Genomic DNA, 24,026 nt, shown 5'->3' with positions numbered 1-24,026 from the left:
TGCCCTCTGGTGCAGGCCCCTTCCCTGAATCCTACTTGACCCTCCCATGATACGGCTCCATGCCATTTGAGCTGCAGCTGCCATGAGGCCTCTCATCAGCTTCCTCTGCTCTGGGCTGAACGTACTTGGGGGGGATCTCAGTCGCTCCTGATATGTCTTGTCCTCCAGACCCTTCACCACCTTTGCATCCCTCCTTTGGATGCTCTCTCATAGAACTATGCCCTTGTGTCTTGGTGGAATAGTGACAATTTTATGTGTAGTACATTGTGTTTTTCCTTGATTGTCCTATGCTCCAACACTTGAAATAAGCATCCAGGTTTGGTGTTCTTGTCCTTTGATTTGGCACAGCTCTTCTGGTTCTTCCAGAAGAACTTCTTCTTTCTTCTTTTTGTCACTGTTACCAGTTTTCAATCAGAGATGCTTTTTACATTAGTATGTGCACGTTAAATCTGAGGAAAAATGACAGTGCTTTTGACTTTAGAGAGCTTCCAGCTCTCTTCTTGTTACAGCAGATGAAGAGGCTGTGATAGGCAGGGAAAAGCAGATATGGCAGAGAGCGTGCTTGCAGTGAGCTGCTGCTTGTAGCTTTCACCTGGAAGACAGGAAAGCGTGAATGTGAAATGGGCACAAGTCTTACGAGGAGCAGCTCAGGGAGCTGGGATTGTTTAGCCTGGAGAAGAGGAGGCTGAGGGGAGACCTCATTGCACTCTACAACTTCCTAAAGGGAGGTTGTGATGAGGAGGGGCTTGGCCTCTTCTCCCAGGCAACAGGACCCAAGGAAATGGCTGCAAGTTGTACCAGAGGAGGTTTAGATTAGACATAAGAAAGAACTTTTTCTCTCAGAGACTGGTCAGGCACTGGAATGGCTGCCCAGGGAGGTGATGGAGTTGCTGTCCCTGGCAGTGTTCAAGAGGTGTCTGGATGAGGAGCTATGAGAGATGGTTTAGTGGTTTGTGGTAGCAACAGTAATGGGAAGACAGTTGGACTAGATGATCCTGTAGGTCCTTTCCTACCTTGTCATTCTATGATTCTGAGACAATGAAATACCCTCAAAAGCTCAACATTGGAGTTTTACAGTAGTCTGTGTAATATAAAGGCTGGAGATGTGTTCAGGAGGAGTGAATATATATATCTTCATACACACAGAAAACATCTATAGGAACAAGTATTTTGTTAGATAATCTGCAGATGCATCTTCAGACAGCCTATGCCTGGGGAAAGCAATGAAGTCATACTCAGTTATTAATGCATAAATTATGTGAGAAGCCTGAAAGTTTTCATTACTGCAGATCTTCTTGAGCCTTGCTGTGAATGTAAGGTCCCCTATTGCTTCCCCTTTTCTTTTGGTTGTTGTTTTGGGAAGAAAATCTAAAGGTCTGTGAATCACAAATAATTAAATATGTAACAAGGCATTCTACTTTCACTAATGAGTAGGTATTTGAATAGCGTTTTGGGAAGAAAAGCAGTAAAAATGCACATGTGAGGTTGTAAGTATGTTTATGTTTAGGTACCTGGGGATAAATAATTCTGACATCCTTTTATACTGTTAAGAGTTTCCCTTTACTGTAATACTAGTATGCATACCCAAATAGCAGTTTTAGGCAAAAGATGGTAGCAGAAGCGTTATGCTACATGGTTTCTTCTCAGTGGGCAAGGCAGGGAATAAACAGGTGATCAGTGGCTTTTAATACTGTGTTTTGTGGTTTATAAGGAGCTTGGTTTGCCTCTCTGTGTGTTTATCTGGTTTTGAAGGACCTAGTGTACCTAAGTGGCTTGTGGTTTGTTTTCAGAGCTACACAGCACAAAGGCAGGAACTTGTTCTGTTCAGAGATGACCTGAAAATAGCAGTAGAAAATGTATTTGAGGTTAAGGCATTGTCCCCGTGGTATGATTATTCTTTGTTTGCAAGTGAGCATGGATAGCGCAAAGAGAAAATGGGCCTTCTGCACGACTCCCTAAAAATAAGAAGTCGTTCTGTTTGTAAAAGATGGCATTTAGGCAAATGTTTCTGAACTTGCAGGCTGCCAATTTTTTATTATGAAATTTCTATACCATTAAAAATGGGGGGAGGGGGGGGATGTTATTTTCTGTTCTTTAAGGAATCCCACATGTTGATCCAACTCTATTTACTGCTGCTGCATCTCCCCTGAATACCTGTTTGTGTTTGAGAATGATGATTCATAAACAGCACGGTTCTGGCATTCCTGCCTGCAGGCTTTGTTGCACTACAGTAGTGTGATCTTCAGTAATAGGGACTGACTTCCTCTACTGGCTTATTTTGAAACCCTGTCACATAAACATAAATGTGAGATCAGCACAAGACAGTGTTTAGGAACGGTTGAGTGGTAATGATCACAATGGTGTTGTTGTGAAATGCTGTGCTGCGAAATACTTGATGTTCAGGATTATTGTTCTACAAATAAAATTTTAACTATTATTCTTTTTGGTGAGCTTAGGCTGTAAAGGTGTCAGTTGATTCTGGCAGAGGAAGATGTTGCTTTAATGTGCTATGGGAACATTGCAACTCCATGGCTATGTAGGACAAATTTTTTTCTCTAACCATTGTCACAAAGAATTGTATAACAGATATTGAGTTCTGGAGGAGCTAAGAATGGAGCTAAACCCAACCAAACAACGATGTGAAAATGAGATGTGCATGTTTCTGAGGGCAGATTTCAATGACTGGCTTGAAAATCAAAGTAGGCCATAGAAGGTTTGTGGTATTTCTGGATTGGAACAAAACCTATACTGAAACCTGTAGAAATGACTTTGAGTAAGTTTTATTCTAGGTTGAATTTGAACAGAATGATTGTTGCACTGATGATCAAATCCTGAAGAAAGGAAATGCCTCAGACTCGCACCAGGGTTATTTTTTGTACCTCTTTTTCACTCTGTGAGTCACTTTTCCCGTTCTTATATTCCAGTGGAATACTCAGGGCAAAATGACTTCTCTACTGATTTCCCTACTCTAAAAGAACACAAGGTATGAGTGTCTGGAAACATCACAGGAAAACAGTGACTTAAAAATAAATAAATAATTGATAGTGTTACCCAGTTACAGGAGGGCAAACAGCCAAGCTGAAAAGAACAGAATAGTATTTAAGGCTTAAAACCATTAGCCATAATATTTTGCTTTTTCATGACCCATGCTCCCGCAGCTTTTTGTGTTTTCTTAAAGCGAAGCGTAACAACGCTTGTGCTAGGTCAAAGAAACACAACAAAAACAAAACCTTTGAGGCTGGTGCCTCAGTCTCATATTAGAAAGAATTTAAGAAGAAGACATTCTGTATTTGGCCCTTATTTCCACTGCTCTGACAATTTTCTTTAAGTGGAACTACCTCCTGTGTTCCCTTAGTTAAGTTTGTATCTGAGCCATCGCAATTAATACACCCTGTAAGAGTGAAAATTAAAGCAAACTTACAAAATTTGGTGAAGCTTCCTGAATGGTGTTGACTCTATATTGTTATGGCTCAGGACAAACTGCAGTCTAATGTCTGTGTGCCTCTTTTTCAATCTACCCATTAATTAACTGGTTTTTATTTAGACAAGTGAATTACATCTTTTGGGTACATTGTGTTTTTGCTAGGAAAATAGTTTCATCTGTTCTCTGAAAATTTCACAGAGCTTTATGTGAGCAGGCAAATGAATGGATGAAATTTGAAAATACTGTAGTCTCTTATGATATATATAAGTACACATAAACTGAGTGTTATGTATTCCCCAGCATTCTAGTGAATTTAACTGTCTGAATCCTACTTACACATTCCTGCAGCGGATGAAAAATGAGCAATGCTGAATAATCTGTCTAGCAATGAAGTGGTCACTCAATCCTGCTTTCTCATCTACTTTTCCATGCTGGAGAGTGTCTTCCACTGTCTGAAAGCATTCATTTACTTATGTTCTCTTTGTTTCCATAGTATGTCCTGTATTCTTGTCAGGTGGTTTGTAACAGCAATAAGGTTTTTCACTCAGTGCACCCAGGGACATGAGTTTACCATTAAACTAATTTTGCTTCACACGTAGGGACATGGAAATGCAAGCATGCCTCTTGTGATTTGTCTCTAATTGTTAGATCTTCCCTATTTCCAAACATATGGAGTGTGCATAGACAATTAAGCGTTTTTCTATTTAAACAATTTGTATTTCAGTAACCTGGCTCACTCACTTCACAAAAAGATGAGAACATTCCATGGGTGAGATAATCACCCGCTCAGACCCTTAGTGAGTAGCCAGAGACAGCCTCTTTGCTCTGCCTGCACTCTCAGAGCATTGCTTGTCCTGCACTCTGGCCTGGTGAAATGGCTCAGGCTTTGTTCTACAGGCAAAGTGCCTTCACAGGGACATGCTCCTCTACCTTGAGCCATGTCTTTGATGCTTTCTGTGAACCTCAGGTCTATGGGAAGTGTTGAATCTGCTCAAGTCAGCAGCATCTGGGCTTTGTGCCTCCATGGATGGAAGGTGCGATGCCGAGTTGTGGTACAGCAGAGTGGGTTTTGTCCTCCTTTGTCATCTCATGTGCCATTGGTTCATGAGTTCACAGATCTGGAGGAAGTACTTGTGCTGTTGTGATGGAGACACAACAGTAAGGAAGCCTAAGATGAGGGAATCCTACTTGATGAGATTAGGCAGACGTGCTTCACTGATAGTAAAAAAAACAAGCAAGCAAACCTTGCATAAGAAACTCCTTGAAAGTGTCATAGACTTGCAGAAACATGATAGAGTCCATTCTGGAATAACATTTTGTACTGATGCATGGGAAATTTAAAAAGTTAATTCCCTAAGGTACTCTGTAGTACCTGTAGCTCAGCAGCACGATGTTCAAATCTTATTGCAGTGTTAATGAAAGAAAACTGCATCACCAGCACTCCATGTGCATGGTGGTACTGCTAAGAGTGTGGGGTTTGATTGTTGTTTTGGTCTTTTTCCTTTGAATGAGTGTGGTCAGTGATCAGTATATTCATTCATACGGTTGTAAGGTGTACTGCTAGTAAAGTTCAGTGATTTCATAGAGACTCTCCAGTCATTTTCCATGGATTAGTGTTTGTTACTGTCAACTTGAAATGTATGGATGTAGTAGTGTATGGATGTAGTAGTGTATCTGTTCTGGGTGATGTGAACAAGACATATTGAAGTTTACCAAGTCTTGGTCATGGAATTCAATGATACAAGGTATTTTCCAGTGAATATAACTTACAGCCTGCACCACTTCTGTCTGCTGTGTACCAAAGAAAGTGTCTCAGCTCTAACTTAGTTCAAGGAAAGCTTAAAGTTTTTCTTGTTTAATGGAATGGCGTTCCCTGCGTGAGCACCACGTTTCCTTGTGGCAGGAAACCTGACTGAGGATGTTCTGTGCCAACAGCTCTGCATCCTGTGGTCTCTCTGCAAGTGTCTGAATTCACACTGTGTTTGACCTATGGACTGGCATAACTGCACTGCAGAGGTACGTGATCAAACAGTACCTACTGAACTCAATTAAAGTTCTTGCATCTGCCATTCCATAGGATTCTGAAATGCTCAGTATTTCCAAGTTAGAGAAGTTGTTCGGTATTTGTATTTGTAATCATATTTGTATGATTAGTTTGTAGGTGTAAGAGGAGGAGGAGGAGGGAAGGTTTCCAATCTAAGCATTTGCTGAAAGTGACTTAGAATTTCTAGGAACTCTTTGTTTTAAAGGGGAAGGAATTGATCTTTCTAATGAAGACCTGTACTATCATCACTGTTAAGTCTTGCAGTTTCCGTAGTGATTAAGTGCTTACAAGAAGAATTTCTTTGGATAATATTCTTAAGCAAGCATTTAACCCCAAAATACCACTCTAGAGAGTGAAGGTTTATAAAAAACAATCAGACTAGCTTCAGTTGTTGGGTTTGGTGTGGAGATTTTTGGTTACATTTGAAGCAGTTAGTCTAGATGTTGATGACCCTACCTGTTGCAAGGGGGGTTGAAACTAGGTGATGATTATGGTCCTTTTCAACCCAGGCCATTCTATGAGTCTGTGATTCATTTGTGAAGAAAAAGGCTCAAAGATCTTTTACCAGGCAAAACTGTTGGTTAATTGGAGGAGTGCACTTGATTCTCTTGACATGTTTTTCATAGCATGAGGTATATTCTTTATCAGGCTGTGCTTTTCGTTCAGTAGATTGTGAAAGCAAAGCTACGCTTTTTATTTATGTTGTTAACCTTCGGTCATATTTTCTGCTTTCAAACATTGATTTGAAATTGTAAAGTATGTTGCTAGTTGAATTTTACTTCTTCATCTTGTACACTGCATGGCCCTGATAAATATTCATGCCAACTTTTATTTTGACTTGATTTTGCTTTTGTATTTTAAAAAGCTTACAGAGGAAAAAAAAAGCTTTTTCTGTGAAGTGGAAAAAGTATTTTATATTTCAGGGCCTGGCATCCCAAACTGCTGGGAGTTCCTAAGTACATTTTAAATCATAAGGAATGTGGGTGTTCAGTATACTTGTAAAATGAGGCTGTCTGCGGATGGAGTGTCCAGCCATTTAGATGAATTGTATTATTGAACTATTGTTATCTCCCTTCCCATTTCTATCCTGCCTCCCACCTTAATGTTATTACCTCAGCATTATGCAGATCATTGTTTGTGAGGTACTTGGATATGCATGTGTGTGTAATGGGAAAAACTAGTCATCTATTGATAATTTTGTATTCAGGAGTTAGAAAACGTGCCTCAGAAGGAGTATGGGTTTTATGATGAAACTTTGGGCAGCTGCCTTGCTGTTACCTTTTCTGTCTTGAATGGAACACGACTCCTGTGGAAATTACCATTTGTGGCTGTGTATTTGAAAAAACTTCATGATGTTGCTAAGTGAGTAGAATAGAAGTTTATATATGCTTTTAAGGTGTTGAACAGTTGAAAGTCTGATGTTGTACCAGAGGCAGTGCCTAACATTTCACGGCCTGGGCTTTTTATTTGTTTAAGATTCCAGGAATAGAATTAATAGGCTGTAAATTTTATGCATGTGTGAGCTTGTAGTTGGACTATTACGATGTTCATGAGTCATAAAGGCAGGAGTTATCATAGAATATTAACTTAGAATGATCAGGGTGTTTGTCAGTACAATTATTTTGTTTGTTTGCCTTTACTTACTCTGTTTTCTGGAAAGGTTAGTTTCAGGTGCTATGCTTAAAGAGGGAAAGATGCATTCAAATATGCTGGTTTTCCATCATGTAAAAAATTATTAAGCATATAAATAGTCAGAGTAATGTGTTTCCTTTTTAACTTAGGAGGTTTGCTCTTCTGCCATAAAATAATAATTCAAATCCTGACAAGTTCTTCCTCTAAGGCCTCGGAGAGAACCCAAATGGCTATCAGTAGCCAGTTGCTTACAGGTGGAAATGTGGGGAAATATTTACAGATGAGTCTTTATTCACTACTGGTGGAGTGGGATTGCTTGACCCAATGGGAATAAAATGAGTGGAGTAAATCATGGGGGAAAAAAATCTGTCCTCTTCTCTTGCTTTGCTGCCTGGTTTTATTTTTCAGGAAGGCTTTTTTTTTTTTTTTTTCCCCCTAAACTTTTTTTGAAAATAAGCTTGCCAGAGTTAATTCTGAGGATGTTTGCTGGGTTGAAGAGCATGAGCTGTGTGCCGTAAGTTGATTTATTAATAAGTAAATAGTAAATATATTAATAAGTAATAATAAAGTAATGAGATTGACCCCAAATATCTGTGTGAGACAGAAAATGAATAGGTAAATCTTATTAGCTTTTCAGTAGTCCTAAGAAAAAAACTGTCCTTATCACTTCTGTATGCTCCCTGAGGGCATCTTGGGGGTTGGAACTACATGATCCTTGAGGTCCCTTCCAACCCGGGTAATTCTGTGTGAATCTGTGTGTGATCTATTGATGTGCAGTTGTTGTGCAGGACATGGAAACAGAGCTGTCTTTCTCTAAGGAGAAATGCTGAAGTGTGAATCTTGGGTATTCAGTATTTGGTTGCTGGAAACATAGCGTAACACTACTGACACTGATAAATTATTAACCAGGTTTTCATAAATGTACCTTAACTTCTCAAAACTGTACTGGCAAATGGGATATTTGGGCAGGTTGTGAAGGGCTGCTGGCTGTGCTTCAGAAATAAAAGCAGCAGTGGCAAGTGCTGTTAGCTGTCTGCAGTAACAGCTGCCTTGGCTCTGCCTAGCATTGTAGTGAGCACGGAAGCACCATCCTTTTCATGGTGCATGCTTTGGTTACCTATTCTGTACCAAGGACCATCTCTGAGATGACCTGTCCCTCTCTGAAAGATCTTTAATAGATTTTCCTACATGAAATGTTTGTCAGTTCTGCACACCCTTCTGTCAAGGGCAGAACAGCTGAAGCACAGAATTTGCTGAGAGGGCAAAGAGCTTGGAAAAGGCCAAATAGTAATGATTTTAAAAAAAAATCTCATGTGCTCTGTGCATTTGATGAGCAGATTCTTTTAGAGGAATGTCACTTTAATTGGTTTCTTACACAGTGTAGAAAAAAGGATTCTGATACACTTAAAATGCAGGCTTCTCATCCAGCTCATTTTGAGGTGGACACAGTGGGATAATGCACTGAGCATTTCATGGCAAGGCTTACGTGACTGGTGAGCCTTGTGTGTTCTCCATAGGAAGGCATTGTGGCATTGTATATAATGAAAAACAAAACAAGGCATCAGTCTAAGCTCACCACCCCCTTTATGATTTAAGCAGTTTGTATCTTTTGGTAGGTTTCTGGATTAGAGTCCTTTTTAACAGCTTAGCCATGTCTTATGCTACTAATTTACTCATATATTTTGTATGCTTTCATTTGAAGTAGTCATGCTGCATCCTCTTCATAGTCAGTGAAGAAAGATGGATGCTACCAGACAGGGATTTCTCTGACCTTTAAAAAAATCTTCTCACAAGGTGAGTCATGCCCTAGAAATGCCTGTTTCACTCATTTGCTTATAGAGCAAGGCGGGGATGACTAGGTCAGAGTAAATAACAGATAAATCTCAAGACTCTCCATGCCTCTACAGAGGTAACTCGTGTAATGTATGATTACGTTTAGTATCTTTGCTGTGCATGAAAACAAATTAATCTCATTAAAACCTGAATACGGTTGCTTTTCTAAATCACACTGTAGTACTTATTATCTGCTGCACATGGTAATAACTAAACCGTACTGATGTTGCAGAAAGGCCAGTGAGTGTTTTGCATCTAATAGGCTGAAACAATGGAGGACTGGACCTCTGACCTCCTGCACACTCTGCCTTGCATACATACCATGTACATGTTTCCTCCGTCTTATACACCATGTCCTTGGCTCCCTTCTTCATTGCCCCGTAATCCAGAGAGGGATTTCCTGGCTGTGCAGATGCTCTTTCAAACAATGGTTCCTCTTCTCTGGGTCTGCAGTTTGTCTGTGCTTTCTCAGCAGTCCCACTGCAGCCCAGTTGAAAAGCTCAGAGATCACTTAATTTTCTTCATGGGGAAAGCAAGGTCATTGATATAGTCTTATCAGTTGGACTAAACCTCAGGTTGATAGTCATGAGTTTATCTGGAAAATAAATATTTTATAAAGTCAAGGCTTTTAAGAATGCTCTTTGTGGTATTCTTAATTCATCAAATTAGTAAAAGCATTTGAACTTTTTAAGACTTTAGAACAAGCTTTTATTGAAATTTTTGAAGAATCCTCATCAAATTCTCCAGAGTGTCTCTGCTGGCATTTGCTGTTGAGGAGCTTTTCTCTTATGGGAAGATCTTGGTCAAATATATATTGATGTTTCAGTAAATTACTTTTTTACTAGCTAAAAGAAACTCCCTATTGTTTTACTATGGATCTTCTGCCTCATGTTGGCCAAAGTCTCCCAGAGATCTGGCAGGACTGCAAGTGATAGCTTCTGCCCAGAGCAGCCTCAAGTCACAGTGAAAAGGAAAGAGGGTGGTTAAGGAGGAGGGAGAACAGAAATGGGCTATGGCTAGATCTCGGAGCAGCAGCTGCTGGTTCATAGTGGAGAAGTCTGTGCTTTCGGGGATCCTGGGTTGCTCCTGTGCAGGCATCATGTGATGACAAATGCAGTCATGTCATATGTGTAATTTAACTTTTCCTAAATTGACTGTGTTTGATAACTGTAGGGATGTACTTGCTTGTGTTGTTCTTGCTGACTATTTCAAAGAGATTTTTCATATCAAGAGATTTCTCGTTGCCAAAGTTCACACTTGTGTTTTACTGTGGGGAAGGAGTGTTAGAGACTCTGAAGAGTAAGCACTTGGTGCCATTTTCTTCTACTTACCTTAGTTACATTCTGTAAATATGAGTCTTTGCTAAATTTATACTTTATCTGGCTGTGAAAGACAACACGTGCAAAGTGGCACATGCTAGAAGTTGCTTTACAACTGTCTGTAAATGTTTTGTTCTAGACCTCCGTTCACTGTTTACTTACTGTAATGAAATGGAAAGTATAAGATGAAAAGAATAATGTAAAAGTAAGGTAAAGTTCAGTGCTGTATGACTACTGCCTTTATAAACACTGTGAATAAGCGATAAGATTGAGATGAGTCAAGCCCTAAGTCATATTTTCACGGGTAATTTAATATTGCACAAATGTTTTTTCTCAACAATCGAAATATATTTTGACTTCCTTCATTCCTTTGTTCAGGCCTTTTTTGTCTTGTTTAATTTTGCAAGCTAACATATTGAGTTTTATTTACATTCCTACCCTGGGAGGTCTTGTTTTATGGTTAAATGCTCAGCCTGGACAGTGATCTTTATTTACTCAGTGATGAATAAAACAAAAAGACTGCTACCTTGTTGTGTCATTTTATTTCCTCTCTTTGCCATCTACTCGTAAACATACTAGCTAAAGCAATGCAGCATTAGAGATGATTATTAGACATTTGTTGAATTTTATTCATCATCTAAAGCAGGCACATCCAACCCATGGGCTGCATGTGGCCTGGTACAGCTCACACTGTGGATATACCCTGCTCTGTGCCATCATGGCAGCAGCCCGGCCCCTCAGCACCAACTGAACATTGGTGCACTACAAACCCCATTGGGGCTGAAACCAAGGCATGGGAAGGGTGCAGCATGGTGCTGACTCAAGCGATGGCCAATCGCTTTATGCACTGGGATACACTGGCAAACACAGTCCTGTGAACAGCAAAAAATGTGCAGCTGTCCTTTATGTTTTGATACAGGAATTGGAGAACAGGTTTCAAGACTGATGAATAAATCATCAGTTTTCTTAGTTTATTTGCGACTTCAGTTTCAGTTGACATAAATATTGTACTTGCACATTTTCAAAGAGAGTTTGTATAGTTGCAATCCAAAGTCTGACCATGTCTCTTTGTCAGACTTTTATCAGCCCTCTCTAACCAGAGAGAAATACCTCATGCTTCACAGTCATGGCTCATTCATCTCCTTGCTTTTTGGCAGTGAGCACGCTTGTAGGCAACTGTTGTCGTGGATGAAGCACAAAAAGGATAAAATTTCATCATAAATCTATGTTGATCATCTTGAGAGGTCATTGAGAATTGCAACCACTGCCGTGGAACCAGACTGATTTGTTAGTTTCACAAACACATGTACTACTATTTTTATGCTTATGTTACACTCTTTTGCTATTTATTTTATTTTAATTTAAAAAAAAAAAAAGTAACATACACCAATTGCATTATATATTTAGCAAAGGCTGCTCCAAAAGTCATCCTTCCTCTTTAATGATGTTGGCCCATGATGTCAGAAGGTGCAGATTTTTCTGAGTGCGGTATTCAGGATCTTGTGCTTCATTTGCTCATCACTGGCAAAAATGCATAGTTAATAGTGGTGAATATGTTGAAAAACAGGATTTTGTAGCTGAGAATTTTATCAAGTAGAGCTATTGTGCTGTTTGGCTCTGTTGTAGCTTCATTGGAAAGAAATAGGAGGCATTACTTTCAGATCAACTTACTTGTGTGTGTGTGTGTATTTACTTTTTTTAAAAGTGCTTTCTTATGTTACTCATTTATTTATTTTCCAGGGCTGAAAAAATAAATACAGATACCTGTAGTAGGAATTCAGCTTGTATTAGTGACTAGCAGTGCTAAGCCTTAAGTCTTAGCTCTCTCCTTGTACACACTAGGGACTGATTTTTTTTTTTATATGGTAAGGTGAAATTCTTCATATGCTTAATGGGCATCGACATTATCGCTTTAGTGTTAAACACCTGTGGGTTTGGTTTTGAAATTCAGTTACAACAACACTGTGAGATAGATGTAGCTTTGAGGCACTGACTGTGGTTGGAATAAAAAATGCAGACTTGTAGCTACATAACAACTTTGCCAAGTCATGAGAAAGCTGGAATTGTTCCTGACCTAAAAACTGAGCTACTTCTGAATCCATTGTTTTTGTTTGATTGATGAAAGTAAATACACTTGGGCTATGTGAGTTTCCATGGGTGATGTGGAAGGTCAGATTGCCTTTTTCAGCTTACATTCATTGTAGTGCACTGATACAAACTTGTATGGTAGTATTCTTTGCTTTCAGTGTCTTGCCAAACAATGCAGCAGCCACTTGTATGTGACTCTTTTTGTTTATAATGCTGCAATATGACTTTCCGGATCATACATCTTCCAGCTTTCATACATAAAGATCTTTCAGGTTTGCTTGTGGCAAAGAAAAAAAAAGAATAAATCAATTTGCTTGCTACTTCCATTATGATACTGAGTAAAGTTCTCAGGCAGACTGTGTGCTGTTAACCAATATCACCTTTGGTTTTCTTTTCTTTCTGCTTAATTTCAGCATCTGCCAAAGATGGAAGAGCTGCTCTTTTTTACCTTGTATACTTACTCATTTTGTGCAAGAAATATTTCACAGTGCTTTGATATGTGCTGGCACTTAGTTAGCATACATGGGCGTGTGTGCTGTGCAAACAGAACACTGAGAAGTGTAGCTGGTTTTTCTTGCTCTTGTGTGTTGGTAGTGCTGTGTTTGTGCTGAAAAAGGAAGAGAGATGGGTTGGCCATTATGCTCTGAATGTGGCAAGGTTTACATTTGCTAAGGGTTCTTGATGTGATGTTCCTTTATATGTGCCTTTCTGCTATTTTATTAGACTTGAAGATGAAAGTCCCTCCCATCCTTCTCCCATTATAGATTACTAAGCAGCTATGGGCATCAAGAAAAATATCTGACATTGAGCATGTTTAGGAGACTACCTGGTAATGCCATAATAGTTCTTTATTTCATTTTGGAACTCGTGTGAATGAACTCAGGCTGAACACAGAGCATTGGAGTGTTCTAAGCATCATGTACATTTGACTGCCAAAGCTGGGCACAACGGATCTGGGTTCAGTACAATACAGGGTGCCAGCACTGGGTTTGGAATTGTGTCCTCTAGAAATGTGTGTGAGCGGCAGAAGTGTCATTGTGCCTGCTCCTGCTGAGCTTTGCTGTTTGCCTTGTTCAGCTTTTGTGTTTGTGATTGGTGCCTTTCTTCAGGGATGATGCAACTCAACTGAGCTGACCCCACGAAGGTCAGCTATTGCCCACATTATCATCCTGCTCCTGTTGGTCAGAATTTCTTTGCTAGTATGGAAGTAGTAGCTGTAGATGAAAGCTGCTTCACTTCAGTGATATTAGGTAATGCAGTGGTTCTCCTACTGCTTCCGGACACGTGGAAAGTGCTCCTCCGCTGCTGAGTCACCAAATGGTTCCAGTACCAGATTCTGACTAAGTAAACATAATGGTTTGGCTGGGGGAGTAATTTCCTGCATCAACCCTCTTGTTAATAGCGCTGTTGAAGAGAAGAGGATGATTCCTCTAATCTCACTGTCTTCCATCCCTGCCTCTTTCTCAGGGGTAGGATGCTTCCCCCTGCTTCTTGAGGAGATGGCAGAGATTGGGGGAAAGTGTCTCAGAGTTCCTGGGGGCTGCTGAACTGCTGTATTCACCGGTTGTGTTGATGAACTGTGTAGCAAATTGCAGAGGATTTGCTGTATTTCCTGTGGTTTTGACTAACATCCCTCACAAAGACTCACAGGGTGACGCCTGCTGTCACAAACAGCTGTACTGACAATTAGGAAAACTAAATGCATATTCTGATGAGTGGATGGTGAGGTGGATTAAGAAGTGGCTGAATGGCAAAGCTCAGAGGGTGGTCATCAGTGGTGTGGAGTCTGGTTGGAAGCCTAGAACCACTGGTATTCCCCAGGGGTTGTTACTGGGTCTGATCTTGTTCAATATCTTCATCAGTAACATGGATGAAGAGATCAAGTCCACCCTCAGCAAATTTGTTGATGATACAAAGCTGGGAGGAGGGGCTGACACACCTGAAGGCTGTGATACCATTCACCATGACCTGGACAAACTGGAGATTTGGGCAAGCAGCAATCAGGTGAAGTTTAACAAGAGCAAGTGTAGTCTCTTGCACCTGGGGAGGAATAACTGTATTTATCAGTACAGGTTAGGGGATGACCTGCTGGAGAGGAGCTCTGCAGAGAAGGACCTGGGGCTCTGGTGGATGACAGGTTTGCCATGAGCCAGCAGTGTGCCACCCTTGTGGCCAAGAAGACCAGTGGTATCCTGGAGTGCATTAAAAAGAGCATGGCCAGCAGGTCAAGGGAGGTTATCCTCCCTCTCTACTATGCCCAAGTGTGGCCATGTGTAGACTACCGTGTAGGGTTCTGGACTCCTCAGTTAAAAAAAAAAAGACAGGAATCTCCTAGAAGGAGTCCAGCAGAGGGCTGCAAAGATGATAAAGTGCCTGCAGCATCTCCCATATGAGGAAAGGCTGAGTAACCTGCATCTGTTCAGCTTGGGGAAGACTGAGGAGGGATCTGATAAATATTTATAAATATCTAAAGGGGGTGGGAGGCAAATGCATGAGGCTAGGCTCTTCTCAGCGGTGTAGGACAAGGAGTAAGGGCCTAAAGCTTGAACGTAGGAAGTTCCATACTAGTGTGTGGAAGAACTTCTGTACAATAAGGATGATGTAGCACTGGAACAAGTTGCCCAGAGAGCCTGTGGAATCTATGGAGATTCAAGACCCAGCTGGATGCCTACCTGTGTGGCCTATTGTAGGGTACCGGCTTTATCAGAAGGATTGGATTCGATGACCTCTTGAGGTCCCTTCCAACCCTTGTGATTCTGTAAACAGTCCCAATGAGCAGTTCTTTAACCTCTTCCACAAGGCAAGGAAAAAACAAAAAGCATAATCAAAAGGCTCACTAACACATGGTTTCATTATATTGTGTCAGTTCATTCCTTCCTCTCCTCTACTAGTTCTGCAAGTCCAGTGGTGGGTTATTGCCTTACCCTGAATAAGTAAATTAATGCTCTAGCCCATGCTGAATAGAGATTTAAAACTACCTCCATCCTTCTAGCGGGCTTTGCATTTTTCCACGCCTCCTAGTTTGTGATTCTGAGTATTTGTTATTGTTGAGTATTCATCAAACGCTCTGTTGTGTAAAATCGTTACTTGTTTTAGGATGAAAACTGTGTCACTTCCCTCACATCCCCAGGGCTGCTTAATAAAACATCAAATATCTGTTGAAAGGAGCATGTGCTTACTTAGACATTGTCACTTTCTAACAGCTAGCTGGTTTGTCCTGTTTTTAAGTCCTAAGATGGTCCAAATATTCAGCATCTGTCAGCTGGTGCCTTTTTTTCCCCCCTGTTATATCTTAAACACAGACCTGGTCTCTAATCACACGTTGTCTAAAGCAGGGAATTATTAAGTGCTACTTCATTAGGAACAGCATGTCTTTACTTATTAGCCAATTTTTAATTTGCTGTTTTGTTGTTGCTATTCTTTTTGTTTTACAAATACATGTATAATAGAAATGCCTACCACAAAAGGCATGCAAGCTAAAACATAGTCTGCTGCTAGGAAGTAGGTGATGTTTTTTGTGCATCAGTCCATGAAGGGGGGAAGGCAGTGTATCATCAGGCAGGACTGAAATAAGAACATATTGGCAAGGAGAAATTTTCTCTAGTTTTGTTTCATGCAGGGTAAACATACCAGATACCTAAACTAATCTTCAGACCCAAAAGATGTCCTTGATGTAGTAACACTGCATAAGCTAAGCTTTCCCACTCGATTAAGCAGAGGTTATGGGTATAATGACTGTAGATGCAATCTGGTCTGAACAAACATGAGTATTTCTTGAGATGTTTGCAGAAGCTTCAGTAGTTAGACAGTTAATAGTTAGTATAATCCAATTATTTTTTCATCCTGTGTTGAGTAGCAGTTTCATAGTGCAGAAGAAAATCTGGGAAGTGGGTTCTGTGCTTTCATGTCAATCAGCTGGTTGGTATGGTTAGGTTGGATAGTTGGCAAGCAGAAAACCCGGGTTATTTCAGCATCTCATATATTGTTGTAGCCCTGAACATGGATTTGCTGCTTGTGGTGGTTTCAGACTAGTGGCAGCTGATCTCCACCATGCTACTCTCTCACTCCCACTATTCAAAGGGAATGGAAGAGAAAATATGATGAAAAAGGTACCACGGGGCCCACCTGTCATGGCACTGCTCCTCATGGGTCCCCACTGGTGGCAGCTGCAGCCTAGGCTGACCTTACAGGGTCTCTCCATGGGCTGTCACCTTAGTAATACTGGACTTCATGATTGAGAAAAAATGTTTCTCCCAGTGTTGATGACAGAGTCCCCCCAGAATATACAAGGATGGGTGTTATGCTTAGCCAGAGGGGATTTCTGAGGCTTTCAGATGTTCTGCCAAGAATGCTAGCTTCTTTAGAATTAAATAAAAAAAGGCTCAGAATACATCCACACATGAAGTTAAGGTTAAGGTGCAGTCAGAAGGGTCTGTGTAAAAGATGTTTTGAGTGTTTTTCTCTTCTCTGCTTCCCAGTAGCAAAATATATCTCACAAGGAATAGTGTTCTTCATCACCCTGCTCGTCGTACCACTGCATTGTTTTTCTTTAAGAACCCCAGTTACCTGCAGTGCATTATCAAGATAGAAGTGGTGCTATCACAGACAATTTTAACACTTTTGTTGTTCTCATTTTCAGTTTGTATTGCACTTGCTTTACCATTTTGATTTCCAATAAAAAGTACCAGCTGCTAGAATCTCAGAATAATCTTAGTATAATTATTGGAATAATTCTGTTGCCCACCTACCCTTGTCCCTGCGTGGTAAATTTGTAGACAGAAATTCAGAGCACCCTGACCTGCCAAGCATCTTGTTTGTTCTCTGGTTGCTGGATTTAGCTCTCCATTTTATGCCAGAGCACTGTGCTTCCAAGCACATCGTGATGTTAGGACCTGACTGGCATGGAAGTACTGCTTTCCTGGGCGGTTCAGGGAAGAATTTAGCCATAACAGCATCAAGCTATGATTCACATGTTGGTTGTCTTACTTTGCTTACAAATAACTTGGCTTTAACAAATAGACTCTTGAAAAATGGAGTTTCTAAGAATAACTGTAGTGGTCCAGCGTGCAGCTGCTGTTCTTTGTCTTCCTGTTCAAAAATGAATGCAAAAAAACAAAGTAGAATTTTTCAAGAAGCTTCCTGATAACTTTCTCCTCACAGAGTCAAGTACTGAGCAAGGTGCCTCCTGTTTTTAGTGGGTTTGTTTTGTTTTGTTTTCAAATTGCCTTTTGCTTAGAATAAACAAAAAAAAAAAGCAGATTGAAATTTGTCTTACTTCCAGGTGGCTTTGCATTAACAAGTCACTCTGCTTTCTCACTGTATTTAGTGGGCTCTTCTAAGACATATGATCCTAAATTAAATCTGTAGTGAGTGAATATACCACTTCTAAAACACCCTGATTTCTCTGAAGTGGCTGTGATTAAGTGTAATGGGTGACTTGCTGATATTGTTTGGATAGCATGCTTCTTGTTGGGTGAGCCTTACTGTTAGTCCTGAAGTCTTTCCACTTTTTAAATAGCTACTTTTCTACTTACCCTTTTCAATTATTTAATTTCAGAAAAATAGATTGATCGCCCCACACCTGGTCCTTATTGTTATGGAAGCATTACAAAGTGAATACAGTAATCTAAGCTTATTGCAGTAGGAAGAGAATTGCAAACTGTAATGCTCTAGAGAGAGCCCTTGTGGGAGTATAATTATCGTCCATTAGAGTAAATAAACTACAACATAGAAAACATGAGTTATACTTATTCCCTGAGATAACTTGATGGTATGCACTAAATAGGTATTTATGGTTTGGTGGCTTTCAAACCAGTACTTGATTAAGTCTTTCTTAAATCAGACCACAACAGTAATGTCAAAATCACTTCCTTTTGTTTCTTTTGACTTTCAGATAGTTTGAAGCTATTCTGTGGCACTGAACTACAGTTATGCCAGGAAGCTGATTTTGCAGCTGCTTATGAATGCAGTCTGAAGGCCTGCGCTGTGTCAAGGAGGATCAGCCAGGACACAGGGTCATTCAGTAACCAGAAAAATGATTGGCTTTTCCGAGGAAGAAACAAAGAGGAAGCCTTTATGTCTTGTGTAGTTGGAAGGCAGAGCAATACGGCTTTGACACCTGGTTAACTTTAAGGAACATTTTTTGAAATACCTCTTGACTGTGAATCTTGTAACTTAGACACAGAAGTGCCTTTGGACCGGTGCAGATAATTCATTGGAAGAATTGATCAGACAAAGCACTTACTGCAAGTGTCACTGAAGAATCATGGCGAAGCACTTGGAGATCATCAATCTGTCATTTTTATTGGAACATGAAAGGGAAATGATACTGGGAGTATTGAAGAGAGATGAGTATCTGAAAAAAGTTGAAGATAAAAGGATAAGGTAAGAATTTTATTATTACTATAAAAATTATATAGAATCCTGTAATATGGTTATTTATATGTTCCTCAGAGAAGATTTCCAGAGTGCTTTGGAAGAAGGATCAATGTTGTGAGACGGCACAGTTGGTTAAAAGTCAAAATGTGTTTTTTAAAAAATAAATATATATATATATTTTGCTAGCGTGGCCATTTAAGAATAGAAGATTTTGATGCGTCCATTGCTTCTAAGCAGAAGAATAAAAAAGTGGGTACTACTTAAACTTCAGTCTGAGGCCATTTGTTGGTGCAGGGAACTACTCTGAAAAGGGCAGTAAATCTGATCTAGTGATCATTTCACATAAGACTTACCTACAATGTATTGCCTATTCATATTTCAAACTAATATCATTCAGAACTGCAGTACTGCTTGGAAAGCTGCCATTTGATCTTCACAGCATTGCATAAAGCTTAACGTGTAGCGGAAATACGGTGTAATGAAATCTGATGGTTCACTCTAAAAGTACATCCAAATTGTCTTGGTTGACTTTAATACTGTGTTTAAAATCCCAGGATTTACTTTAGTTATTAGATTTATTAATAAAGAAAGAATCAGACTGAATGTGTGTCTCAGAACCCTCTAGCAAGAGAAGTGGAGACTTAGAGTGTTGAATAGAGTTTGTGTATTCTTTTCAGAGGAAAAAAGGCAAAATCAAAGTTGACTGAAAAACATGTTATTGCAGTTTGAGACCCAGAGAGTTCAGATGATGACTGCAATTCAGTTACTTCAGCAAAGTATCAGTTCTTACAGGTTTAAAGACTTTTCCAGTACGTTGCCGCTGCTTCACGTTGCTTGCTTCTCCCTGCTGTCCTTCCGTCTAATGTTGGTTCTGAGAAACAGGCTTAGCGTGGACAGCTTGCAGCACTCAGTGTTGATGAGGTTGCTAAATGCAATGGATTACAAAGGGAATATTTCCAGCATTTGATGGTTTCTGTACATGTCCTCTGAGGCCAGGCTGCATTGTTCTTCCCTTTGATTTGCCAGAATGCATTTTAGATATGCATTCGGCACCTGCTGAGGCTTCTTTTATGAAATTATTTTGGGAATCCATGCAGAGTTACCCACTGGTTTTGGAAGGCTTTGTCTCTTGAGAGAACCAAGTCCAAATGCAATGCCCCTTTTGATCTTCAACCCTTTTAGAAGAGTGAATATAGCTACTGGTCCAAATGGAGTGGACAAAGCTGGTATCTCTCTCCTAGGACAAGACTGGAAAGAACAGAGTATCTTTGTGGAGGAGTGGGTGAATTAATTGTTTAACATTCTTCATCATTCATCAGACAAAGAAGAAAACAGAAAACAAAAAAACAGATGGAGCACTGTTTGTTCCAGGCACTGTGTTCTATTCTGTAACAGGATAAACATTTCAGTGTACTTCAGTTTTTGAAGGTGGTGGCCTTAAAATGTGTGCCATGCAGTAGTCATTTATCAAAGGCTTTGGTATTAAGTGCAGGAGTGTAATCAGATCACTAGCTTCCCAAACACCCTAAAAACCTTTTTGCTTCTGCTGTTGTGTCCCAGTCACACGTTTTGTTTTTGTTTTGTTTATGATACTGAAAGTCACTTTGTCAAATCTACTGAGAACCCAAAACAGCTCCACAGGATGTGGTTTGATTAAGGGTAGGATCAGACTCATCAGTGTTTTGGTACAAATGGAAAGAGCACCTCAGAAATGTAATTAATCTGAAATACAGTGCTAGTTATGCTAACTGGAGTTGTGATGTTATACATAATTCTGGCACCTATATCAACCAGTTAGTTTGAAACGCAAGGCATTTCTCAAGTAATGTTGCTAGACCACGCTGTGTCTATGATGGAATACGGTCTGTAAAACACTTTCAATATATACAGCTATAGAAAGCTGGATGGGTAACTGCATCTGAGGAAACTTCATAGGTTTTTCTTTCCGAATACAGCTTGGCAAGGATATCTTTAGTTATGGCTCATAAGTGTACTTCAGAGGAACATGTGTTGTCTTTGGAATTCCATTGGGTGCAATCTGTTACATATTTTATTTGGAGTACCTTCAAAAGAACAAACCCTTCTTTTTAATGCATTTTTAATTCTGGCAAGATGCTTGCTTGCACACTGTACAGAAGAATGTTTATCTGTCTGTTCCACTCTGAATCTCTGTTGGTAATAGTGGTGGGTTTTGTTTGTTTCTTTGTTTTCTTTCCTTTTCTTTGTCTTCAGAAGCTATAATAACTTGAAAGGGTCTTTGTATTCATTGAGGAAGCAACAGTAAGCATAGAAGGATGTGCTAGTAATGAAATTGTTGAGAGTTACATTCACAGTCACTACCCATGCTTGCGTTCTGAAATGCAGGTGGTTGTTCTTGTATTTTTATAGGATGGATAAATATTTCACATACACGTGAGAAATACACAGAAGGCAGCAAGGCCTCTTTCTATGTTCCAGCTTTGATAGTACAACAAAGAAGCACATTTTAATAAATTCTAAGTTCTAGTTATGGTTTTACATCTGTGTGTTTTGCATAACTGGAAATTTTGTTTGAATATAAATTTAAATTTGCAGATTAATTGTGAAAATAGCTTTTTTTTTCCCCTTAAACATTGTATAATGCTTTTGATATCGGTGATAAGATTATTTAGGTAAAAGAATTCAGTGACATAGATCTAAAATAGCTACATAAAAATAGTGAAATTAATCATACTGGGGGAGCAAATGTTTGTTGTTTGTTTTCTTTTATTATATCATTATACCTTCTGAGCTGTCGGGAGAAATTTGCATCTAGACTCTGTCAGTCAGTGTACTCTGAATTGACTACTTCACTGGAATATGTGTTTTTTTCATCTCTGCTATTTTTGAAGTTTTGTTCTTTTAAAACTTCTTTTAGGCAAATCTGTATTCCATAGGCTGCTTTAAAGGCAGTGCCTCCTATTTATCTCCATGGAAACCAGAGCAAATACAAAGAGCACAATAACACTATTTAATAGAGCACATCAGCTAATTCTCAGCTACAAAACGCTGTTTTTCAACATCATAATCACCAGGAGTTTTGCATTTTCACCAACTATTAACATGAGCCTGCATGGTGCACCACTGAAAATCTGCACCAGCAGAGGTGACCCACTGCCACTGCTGCCACTGCTGAAATGCACCTTTGCTTTACATGCACTTCCATGTCAGATGCCGCTGTATCAGAGTGCCCCTCTGATACCACCTGTCACTCAGCAACAAAATGGAACAGAATATTGGTGGGAAGGTTCAGCCTATACTGCCATGCCACCAACATCCACCAATGATGTTGAGGGCCAATGTAATAAAAGAGGAGGCATTACTTTTGGAGCAGCCCTCGTGAGTTAGATCTGTGATATAACAGTTCATGAAATCAAAACCAAATCAAAACCAAATCAAAAGGGTCTGTGCGCAAGCTGTCGTTCGCCTACTTATTGGTTTGTCTCTATTCCAGCAGCAGCTCTGCTGCCTCCTTCCAGGTCTGTTGTTACACTGGCAACTGGGTCTGACAGTCACGGCACTTTGCATTTGGAGCTGACTCTTCACCTTGGTATTAATAAGCTGTCAAAGAACAAACACATGACACGCTTACTTGCACATTTACACTGCTTTCTTACCTTGAGTGTATTCCTAGACAGCCTTGTTTACAAAGCAAAGCTGTGAGTTGCCAGGCTTTTCTTAGAAGAGAGGACACCACAGTGTAATAATTGCTGAACTGAGAAAACAATTAAAGAAAATGCTGATTTCTTACAAGAGGAAGGCTTGATTGGATAATTACCTTCATTGTTCCCACAGTGTTTAGGTTGCCAAAAGTTGTACAAGCCTTGCGTGAACTCTTGTCAGGGAAAGTTAGCATTCCTCTCTCTTTGGTTTATTAAAATGGTATCTCTTGAGCAGTCAGAACAGATCCACAGAATCAATTTAAGGTATAATCTCCATTATGGTGTGGGAGAATCTGTTAGCATGAATGCACTGTGTGATAACTACAGGCAAACAATAGATCAAATGTTTAAATTTGAGTGACAGTAGATGTTGTTTACCTGATGATTATATATTTGGACTTGTAAGCACAAAATGGCTGCAAATTAATATATAGTAGCATATGGCATGCATTTTTTGCAACGCTGGCTGTAAGTAGTATTTTAAAGAAGGAGGATTTATGTTAAAGTACACTGTTGACCACTATGTGGATGGGAAGAAAGGAAGTTGGTTGTCTGGTGAAACAGGTTTGCAGCAAAGCTCCTCTCCAATGCATGTACAGTATTTTGTCAGACAGAAGAGAGATATTAATATGAATTCACAGTTAGAGTAATGACAAAATATTCCATTATCCTTGGCCGTAACAGTTTTCTTCTTAATAGCTATTTTCTGTCAAATGCTATCATAATAGATGACTGAGAAATCTCGGTGTACAACAGGATTCTTTCTCCAGAAGCTTATTAATTTGACTTCTGGTGACTCCGTCTTCTCTTTAATATTACTAGGAAATTCATAAGGACAACTTCTTATTTCATGTTTGAGATTAAAATTGTCTAACTGCATGATTCATTAGATTCCTTTAAAATTAAGGAGAGCTCAAATGTTATAACGGCAGAATTGGATGTTTACAATACAGCTGGTTCCTGTACTGGGGGATAAAGGATGCTGATAAATCAGTTCATGCGCATGGTGCGCTTGTTATTCATTTTCCATGGTATAAGTGGTACTACTAGGCTGTGATTGTTTAGAGGTTGTTACAATGGTCTATTTTTTTCTTCAGGTGACTCACCTACTCCCTCCTAACCTTTTGTTTTTTAATGTCTTAAGATATAAATATGTTTGTTACCATCAGATAAGTTCCTTTTTTGCTGTTGTAGTAGTAGTTACACACTTCATACGGTTCTTTTCTCCTTAAGGACTTAACTCATGCACCCGTGAAATTGCAGTTTTTAAATTAGCTCTTTAAATGCAAATATTTTTATCCTGCAGAGTCAATGGTGGAACTGATAATATTAAAGTTACGTTATTTAATCCAACATTCTCCTTTAAGGAGAAAAAGAAAGTGGTGTTACGCTATGATGTACCTGTTAACATGTTAGTTGCTTTACTTTCCTAACATTTAAGAGTTTTTGAATAGCCACTGCAGAACTGCATTAGTATTCGTGGCAAACTCTACCCTGTCGCAGTCTCAAATGCTCACTAGTTACAAGAAAGCTTTTTCTTAACCTAACCTGGAGGCACAGAAAAATCTCAGTTTTGAGTTGCATTCAACCTGGGCTCAGCATGACTTGAATTATTGATAACCTACAGG

The 24,026-nt window shown here is 39.6% G+C and overlaps 1 protein-coding gene across 3 annotated transcripts in view; it reads left to right on the top strand.

The window, feature by feature from the left end:
• The window catches only part of SYTL5 (synaptotagmin like 5), a 68,680-nt gene that overhangs the window by 6,111 nt on the left and 38,543 nt on the right, over positions 1-24,026 (top strand). For all 3 annotated transcript variants that reach the window (XM_015884513.2, XM_015884523.2, XM_015884506.2), the window contains exon 2: positions 18,234-18,724. In XM_015884513.2, coding sequence (XP_015739999.1) covers positions 18,606-18,724 — 119 coding nt within the window. In that variant the 5' untranslated portion in view covers positions 18,234-18,605. The remainder of the gene's footprint in view (positions 1-18,233; positions 18,725-24,026) is intronic.

Source organism: Coturnix japonica, chromosome 1 (assembly GCF_001577835.2).
Source record: "Coturnix japonica isolate 7356 chromosome 1, Coturnix japonica 2.1, whole genome shotgun sequence".
In the NCBI taxonomy this organism is placed as follows: domain Eukaryota; kingdom Metazoa; phylum Chordata; class Aves; order Galliformes; family Phasianidae; genus Coturnix; species Coturnix japonica.
The sequence above is the reverse complement of the archived record's forward strand: the minus strand, read 5'-3'. Positions and strand labels throughout refer to the sequence as shown.